The sequence below is a fragment of the Hibiscus syriacus genome, unplaced genomic scaffold (genome assembly GCF_006381635.1).
Source record: "Hibiscus syriacus cultivar Baekdansim isolate YM2019G1 unplaced genomic scaffold, ASM638163v2 tig00110569_pilon, whole genome shotgun sequence".
Taxonomy (NCBI): Eukaryota; Viridiplantae; Streptophyta; class Magnoliopsida; order Malvales; family Malvaceae; genus Hibiscus; species Hibiscus syriacus.
The window spans coordinates 1,498,955-1,507,552 of record NW_024062784.1 but is presented as its reverse complement, the minus strand read 5'-3'; the positions used below and the strand labels follow the sequence as shown (position 1 = coordinate 1,507,552).

General features: G+C 34.6%; 1 protein-coding gene across 1 annotated transcript; it reads right to left on the bottom strand.

Annotated features, from left to right (window-relative positions):
* Positions 1 to 7,193: 7,193 nt before the first annotated feature.
* LOC120132527 (homeobox-leucine zipper protein HAT22-like) lies at positions 7,194 to 8,361 on the bottom strand. Its single transcript, XM_039149261.1, has 3 exons — positions 7,848 to 8,361; positions 7,672 to 7,751; positions 7,194 to 7,579 (listed from the first exon to the last, which is right to left on the bottom strand). The coding sequence occupies exons 1-3, from the start codon at positions 8,343 to 8,345 to the stop codon at positions 7,303 to 7,305; spliced, it is 855 nt and encodes a 284-aa protein (XP_039005192.1). The 5' UTR covers positions 8,346 to 8,361; the 3' UTR covers positions 7,194 to 7,302.
* Positions 8,362 to 8,598: the final 237 nt, after the last annotated feature.

The window sequence follows — 8,598 nt, the reverse complement described above, 5'->3', positions numbered from 1 at the left end:
TTCATTCGTTCTGCAACACCATTCTGTTGTGGTGTCTTGCGCACTGTAAAATGCCTCTGAATCCCATGCTCCTTACAGAATTGTAGGAACTGTGAATCTGTGTACTCCGTACCATTTTCAGACCGCAAACACTTGATTTTTCGTCCTGTTTGGTTTTCTACCTCAGCTTTCCACAGCTTGAACTTCTCAAAAACTTCAGATTTCTGTTTCAAAAATACACCCAAACTTTCCGTGAAAAATCATCAATAAAAGTAACATAGTACCTAGATCCACCCAAAGATGATGTCGTGGAAGGCCCCCATACATCAGAATGCACATAATCAAGAATCCCTTGAGTTGTGTGCTTCGCAGTCTTGAAACGGACTTTAGTCTGTTTACCAAGAACACAATACTTGCAAAAGTCGAGCTTACAGCTTTTGACACCATGCAACAAGTTCTCTTGTGTAATTCTGCCATACCACGTTCACTAAGATGAGCAAGACGCATATGCCACAATTTTGTCGTATCATCACAGGACTCAACAGAGTGAACTCCACCTGCAACGGTACTCCCTAACAATCTGTAGATATTCCCTGCAGTCATCTTGCCTTTCATCACAGTCAATGCTCCTTTAACAATCCGAATGGTTTCCCTATCCTCGTCAGCCTTAGGGATAAAACCATTCTTGTGCAAAGTGCCCAAGGAAATCAAATTCTTCTTCAAGTCTGGGATATGTCGAACACCACTCAACTTCCGAACGGAGCCATCGTGCATCTTAATTCTGACATCACCAATACCAACAATATTGCAACATCGATCATCACCCAAATAAACCGAACCAGAATTAACCGGCCTGTATGTCGAAAACCATTCCCTATTTGGCGTGATGTGATAAGAACATCCAGAATCAAGAATCCAAGCATCCGTCAATTGGGTCGTTGAAATAGAAAGCATATCACCCTCACTGCAATCAGAATTATCATCCTCGACCACGTTCACAGACTTGGATGAGCCATCACGCTTCTCATCAGTCTGCTTTTTCAACTTCGGACAGTCTCGCTTCATATGTCCCGCCTCCTTGCACTTGTAACAGTGAATCGTCTTCTTATCCCTGGATTTGGATCTGGAATTCCGCTTCCCGGACCCTGCCTTCTCTGGCTTCCGTCCACGATCTCGATTACCCTTGACATATAAACTATCGGCTTGAGAGCTTTCCCCTGCATTCTGCTTCCGCTGGTTGTGAGCCAACAAGGCTGCAGTAATCTCCTCAATGTTGATAGTCTCTTTCCCATATGTAAGAGTAGTCACCATGTGTTCGTAAGAGGAAGGCAACGAACACAACAGAATCATCGCTCTGTCTTCATCCTCAATTTTCACATCAAGCCGAGCCAGATCAGAAACGATTTGATTGAAGACATTCACGTGTTGCGCCAAATCGTGATCGTCCTGCATCTTCAGCCCATACAGCTGCTGCTTCAGATACAGTTTTGTCGTTAAGGATTTGGACATAAACTGACTTTCCAACTTCCTCCAAATTTCGTCTGGAGACGATAGATGCATGACGTGATACATGACCTCGTCCGCCAAGCATAATCGTATGGTTCCTGCCGCTCGCTGCTGCAATTCTTCCCAATCTTCCTCATCCATCGACGCCGGCTTTGTAGGTCGCAAAGCCTTCAAGATCCCTTGCTGCGCCAATAGATCTTTCACCCTCGTTTGCCATAATCCGAAGTTACCCTGACCATCGAATTTTGCGACTTCGAATTTTGCTCCTGACATCTGATACCAATTGTTGACGAAAACGGGTAAAGAAAACGAAAGAACACGAGAATTTTACGAGGTTCGGCAATGTGCTTACGTCCTCGGTGCCTAGGCGGCGCTAGAATTTTATTCAATGATATTTTAGGTCTAGGTTACATCTCTATTTATAATAGAAAACCCTGGTACATAATTACAAAATTAACCCTGTACCGTACCACGGGGGCTGCGCCCCCGCACCCCCAACCCACATAATTCGTAACCCCACAACGAGACTTTTTATGAGCCATACATAACAAAATTAAAACACACTTTTAATTAACCTTTTGGCAAAAAGCTTATTCAAATGTTGCCTGTAGCACGCGTGGGATTTGAAGAAATCATTAGGGGATAAAGTAATATAGAACTGAGGTTTATTTGCTGTTTCTTTTCATGATCGGCATGCATATGAACAAATGATCATGGATTGATTTTTCATTGTGAGATGGTTTGCTTATAATAATTGATGCACGACAATAATAATTTAATGGTAAAGACATGGTTTGCTTATAATAAGCACGTAACATCAAAATAAGAGACAACTCATGCAACCACGTGTCAGATCAGTTTATTATATTTTTTAAAACGGCAAAAAAATATTAATTGAATATATCATTAGAGACGATAATTCAAAAATACAACATGAACAAAAAACAAATCGTCCATTGTCACAAACCATCTAATCTGTGTATTCATTCTCAAACGAGAAACATGTCAGAAAACAGAAGGGAAGAAAGTGAATCATCGAACATAAATTTTCTACCTGTTGTGCAAGGGATTTGATCCGGTTGGAATCCCTCTCTTGTCGTCCAAAGTGTAATCACAAGAAGTTTTGCGGGAAGAAAAAGCAGCCTGGAGATGGTAGGAACTGGAAAATCCACGACCAAATGCAAAAGCTCCGAAATTCGCAAGAATCAAAAGAATCACAACAAATTTAAAAGAACCCATTATTACAACATTCAACAACACGCGAACTCGGTTCTCAGCTGATATCTTTGAAAAGATCTTCAGCGAGCATGTTAGCAGAGCTGCCAAAGGAGGAAGTGTCTGGTTCTTGAAGGGAATTGAAGCAAAAAAAAAAAGGTGGGTTATAAGAAAGGTTGGGGATTTGAATGGATGTTTTGAGTGTCGGGTTTTGATTTGTCAACAAGTTTTGTGGACAGTATTTAGGTGGTGTACTTCGGGTGCCATTTAACCTTGAGCTTGGAAGCCAATGGATAGATTCTAGACATTTTCTTACCATGCTATGGTTTTGTTCTTTGTCTGCAAGGGCTTCTAAGCTTTTGCACCAATCTCTAGGAAACTTGGTCTCTTCAACTCAAAACACACGCCTCAATAATTAAATATATCGGCCTTAACCTTGCTTTATTATATTACATACGTGCTTTAGCTTTACCTTCTTCCCTTTCTCGTTCTTTTATAATATATTTTAGTACACCAGCTAAGAAAAAAGAATTTATTGTTATTTCTTAAAATTTTGGTTCGTATTATAAATATTAGGAGTATGAACATTTAATATCAAATAATTAAGAATTATCTTTGAACATATATTTCCTTGTACTTACACCATATTAATCAAAACTTAATGTTAAATTATTAACAGGTATTAAAATAACACAAAAACTAAACATTATATATGATTTTTAAAAAATTAAAAGTTTATATATTAAAACAGACAAAAATTAATAATTTAAATACTAAACACTTTACTTACCCTATTTTTGTTCCTAAAGAAGATGTCATGTCTAAGGATGACAACGAGTTGAGTCAGAGTTGAGCTTTTTGTCAACTTAACTTGATCCGTAAATATGTATCATCTATTCAAATCCGATTCGACCCGAAAATTATATATCCTAAATCCAATCAGACCTTGAAATATATATCTTTCATTCGATTTCAACCCTATCCGACCTCATCCCTTAAAAAATCCGACTTTATCCAATTCCAATACTATCTAACAGAATCAAGTCAAAATCCATTAAATTCAGGTCAAATTATCATCCCTATTCCCTAATAATGCCTTCTAAATCTTTTTCTAAAAATGATAGGTAGTCTGCGCATTTTCTTACTCACAAAGTAACAAGCACCTTATTTTAGTAAATAATTTTTTAACATTCTGGTCAATATTTTTCTCACCATATTTTTTAAATATTTTTTTCATTTTTAATGCTATATGTTAGTGTATGGGTTATTATTAAGTTTACAGACTAATGGTAAGAAATAAAATCAAAATTGTTAGTTGATTGGGTTCAGGCATATGGTAAGAATTGGGCCACTAGCCCTGTCCCTTTTAAATATGCCCAAAGCTCATATTTAAAAAATACTCGATGATTTATACAATTATAATAAAAATCGTGAGAGATTCATATAAATATACTAAAAATCATATGTATAAAATGTACGCATTTATGTATCTTTTACAGATGTATTTGAAAAGCAAATCTTTTTCATGTCCGAGTGAAAGGCAACAAAAACACGTTATTGACATCATTGGGTTCCATTTCTCAATTTCGCCATCTAAATTTAAGTAGGAGACATCATTGTTGAAAGCAACATGGACCGTCCCCAATTTTTTTTTACTTAATTTGTCCAATCTTATATAGTCCTTAAAAGTTCTAACTTATTGGCGGATGCAAAACATATTTAGGGGGTGTTTGGTTTAAGGATTGTGGGATTCCCATGAGATGGAAATCCCACATTCCCATGTTTGGTTGGCCGGGAATCTCATTCCCGGTAATGTTTTATTACCGATAGTAGATTTTTTGGAGTATATTAACGGGAATGTCATTACCTCCCTTCCCTTAGATATTGTAACATTACCGACGTTTTGGACTAAAATGCCCTTAAATTTTTATTTTTTTTTCAAAAATATCTTTCTTCTGTCATTGAATAATAAAAATTCTACGAATGTTCAATTACAAATTTATCCTTAAATTATTTTAGATTTACAAAAAAAAAATCTATAATTAAAATTTTATATAAAGTTCAAGGGTTAAAAAAAATTACCCTTTCATTAAACCTTTTTTATATTTTTAATTTTGTAAAAAAATTATATAAATATTATGAATTTAATTTTTTTTAAAGAAAATGTATAAATATTTTACAATTTGTAATATTATACAAATATATAATAAGGATAGTTTGGTCAAATATACATTCCAATAATCTTTTATTTTTTTAACCAAACACGATAATCTTACATTCCTGCTAAACCAACCAAACACAAAATACAACATTCACATTAATCCTATTCCCTGGTAATCTTTTATTCCCACTGGTAATCTTGCATTCCGTGAACCAAACGTACCCTTAGGGTAAACACGTGTCCATCTTAAAATCTGATTTTTTTTAATATTAATTGTCCATTTTATTATGGATTTTCATTCTGATTTTTTTATATGTCCGTCTTACACAAAAAATTTTAATAATTAATTTGTGTATATTCATCCTAAAAATATTTTTAAATTTGTCACTGATATAATCCAATTACAAATTGAAGATATACTATTCATTTATTTTGAAAAACTTGATAATTATGAATCAAATTAAATATAAATAATTTGATTTTGATATATATATATATATATATATTATTTGAAAAGAGCTGATGAAACCTTGATTGATGCAGGGAAGAAATGGCAATCAAGCTATCCCTAGTAAGAGGAGGTGTGTCCTCTAATGCAAAACGACACGTGGGTTTCTTTATTAAATATTTATTTTTTAAAAAGAAAGCTTAATTTAAGAAAATTAATTAAAAATAAACAACGCGAATATCTGTCCGATAATGTCATGTCCCAAAGCTTGTGTTATTAAAATAAAAGTTTCATGGACCGACGAATTAACCAACACACGACACACGTCCTGTGATTTTCCTTTTTTAAAACTATAAATAATTGTGTTGGCATAACTTTAACCATATAAAAGATGAGATTATTAACTAATCATTACTATTAGAACGGAAAATAAAAAGTAAATGTTTTTTTCACGAATCAACTTATTTCGATAGTTAAATGAATTGTGTTATTTTTAGAGATCACGACTTCAAAAAATAGCAACTGATGTAAGGTGATTGAACGTTAATAGTATTTAAAATAGATACTACTTTATAATCAGTTTAGCTTAATAAAAAATTATTTTTTATGCTAATTTTTTCACACTTGGACTTGCTCTTTCACCCACTTCTTTTATTTATATATTTTATAATCACCAAAGTTTCAAACATACAAAAGGAGTAAAAATAATGAATAGCAAACGTCAAATGAGTAACTAGATTTGTGTTTGAAAGTGTCATAAAGGCTTGAAGATTGGTATGTAATGATGATGACAATGGTGAGAAAAAAATAGGTGATGAGAGTGATAACAATGAAGAAGAAGTGAAGGAGAACAAGGGAGTACTTTCCCGGAAAGTTACTATTTTTCTAGGAAATTGCTCTAGTGGACTCGTTCTTTTATATAAGATCAAATATACATTTGATATTTGAATTATTTATTCTTTTGAGTTGTAATTAAATAAATTTATTCCTAAACTATTACTTAATTAAATATTATCTCTTGAGTTAGTATTTTAAGAAAATTATTCTTAAATTGATATTTAAATTTAATTTTATTCGTTATTTTTATTAAGGGTAATCATGGATCAAATTTACCTTATTAGACCTAATCTTTAGAATAAAAGTCCCACAGATTTAATAACTTTTAAGTCATAAAATTTAAAATAGAAAAAAAATGACTGATTAGTATTATATCTCATTCAAATGAAAGCAACTGAATCAAAGACACATAAACGTGAGCTAACTTCATTCTTCTCCACACCCTTCCCCCCTCTCACTTAATTGTACCCACCAACTCGTTTTCATTTCTTCGTTTTTCTCATTTCCAGACACCAACAACGGTAAATCATCAATCTCGGATGACCCATTCTTTATATATATATCTATTGAACTTGGCTATCAAAATTAAATAGGGAAGTACTCAAAATCATATGACATATATATTAATTTGGTTATTTTTCTATAAATATTTGGGATTTGTCAAGTACTATAAAGTATTTTATGACAAGTATGTAGGAAGAAGGTTCGTGTATGTAGACACATGGTGGATTTTCAACTAACGTGTTCAACTACAAAGATTTCCAACACAAAAAAAAAAAAAATTACATTACTATATTGAATAAAAAAATTAGAAATGACCATCCAACTCAATTGGTAGAGTATAATGTTCTTAACATTGAGATCATGGGATCGAGTCTCACGGAGGGCATTTCATAATTCGAAAGTCTATTACGGAAGCTGCTCTCAACCTAGTGTTAGGGACAGCCTACTATCTTACCTCCCCTTATCACATTACATATGGGAATAAGGGTCCGCTAATTTTTTAATAAAAAAATTACTAACAACAATCCCTTCATAGATTTCTAATGATCGTTTACATTGATCAGTATTTGTACTATTGTTGCCTAAATTTAATTAATTACACTACTTTTGATTCATTTTCTTTTGCTGTTACGTTCTGAATAGCTTAAATTAATTAACATGCTGCAGAAGGATTAGTGACGTTATTATAGAAATGAGGATCTGAAGGCCCGGAAAACAGGTTCTTGGGATTCCCCTGGCCGCCGATTCTCTCACACGACGGGCACATAGTGAGAGTCGCCACCGGTAGGTTCGTGTAAAAGGGTCGCGCCGCCATTTTCAGTGCTTTGAGTTCTTGTAATTCTTTTTGCAGTCTTCTGTTTTCGTTTGTCAGCGTCTCACAACACCTCTTCAAGAACTCACAATCCACCTCCGTCTGCTTAAGCTTCGTCCTGTAATGTTCAATGGAAAATTCATCATTTTTTCCACCCACGGAATTAAAGCTTGAAAAGGAAAAAGCTTTATGATCTTAAGTTGTAATTACCTGGCTCTTTTGTTTTGAAACCAGACTTCAATTTGTCTCGGTTTCAAGTTCAATTGTCTTGCTAAAGCATGCTTTTGATTCTGTTTTTATGGAACAAAAAAGAGATTAATTAATCGAAGCTGATATAGCGATAAAATATATGAAAAACAATGAATTATGAGGGAAGAGAACTGTACTGGATTGAGGGTGTTGTGTTGTTTAAAGCTTTCCTCGAGGAGAGCCGATTGTTCTTTGGTGAGCCGAAGTTTCTTTCTTGCATTGACGCCATCTTCGTCTTCTTCGCTAACTCTACATGAATTCTTCTCTACTTGTACTTCTTCGCTGTCTCTCTCCCTCTTGACCCTACAACTAGAAAACGACGAAACAGCGCTAGGATCAGGAGAAGCTGGACGATACAAATCGGCGGCGGCGGAAGCGGAGGTGGGAGGTTCTTCACGGTGGCGATGATGATCATGATAACCACCTTCGTTCACATCAACCTTTTTGGTGACAGTAACTCGGTGGCTCTCACCGGAAATACCAAGCGTAAGGAATGGTTCAAAACTCATCGTCGGAGCCGCCCTGGCCGGTGGCTTGTTGGACGTTTGATCGTTGGCCTTGGGTGGAGTTTCTGGGGACGATGGGAAGCCTAGCCCTAGAACAAGGCATGTATTACATGCATCATCAAGACCCATTAAGCTTAACCTTTTCTCTCTCTCTCTCTCTCTCTCTGTCTGTTCCCTATCGGTTGAGTTTCAAAAGGGAAGTTTATGAATGATATTTTTTATGGATGGTTTGGTGGATGGCTATCATTTACTAATAAAAAGAAATAATATAACCCATGAAATTCCATCACTATATTTATTAATTATTAATTTTATAATGTACTATATTAATTAAATTTAAACATAATGGAAATTACTTAAAAAATCTATACTTAATGCATTA

Bases quoted from the DNA above. Each gene is read 5' to 3' on its own strand.
- LOC120132527 (XM_039149261.1), bottom strand. From the start codon at position 8,345: ATGGGTCTTGATGATGCATGTAATACATGCCTTGTTCTAGGGCTAGGC. The intron at 7,752-7,847 runs GTACAGTTCTCT...CCATAAAAACAG, and splicing joins AACACAACACCCTCAATCCA to AATCAAAAGCATGCTTTAGC. The intron at 7,580-7,671 runs GTAATTACAACT...TGAACATTACAG, and splicing joins TTTCAAAACAAAAGAGCCAG to GACGAAGCTTAAGCAGACGG.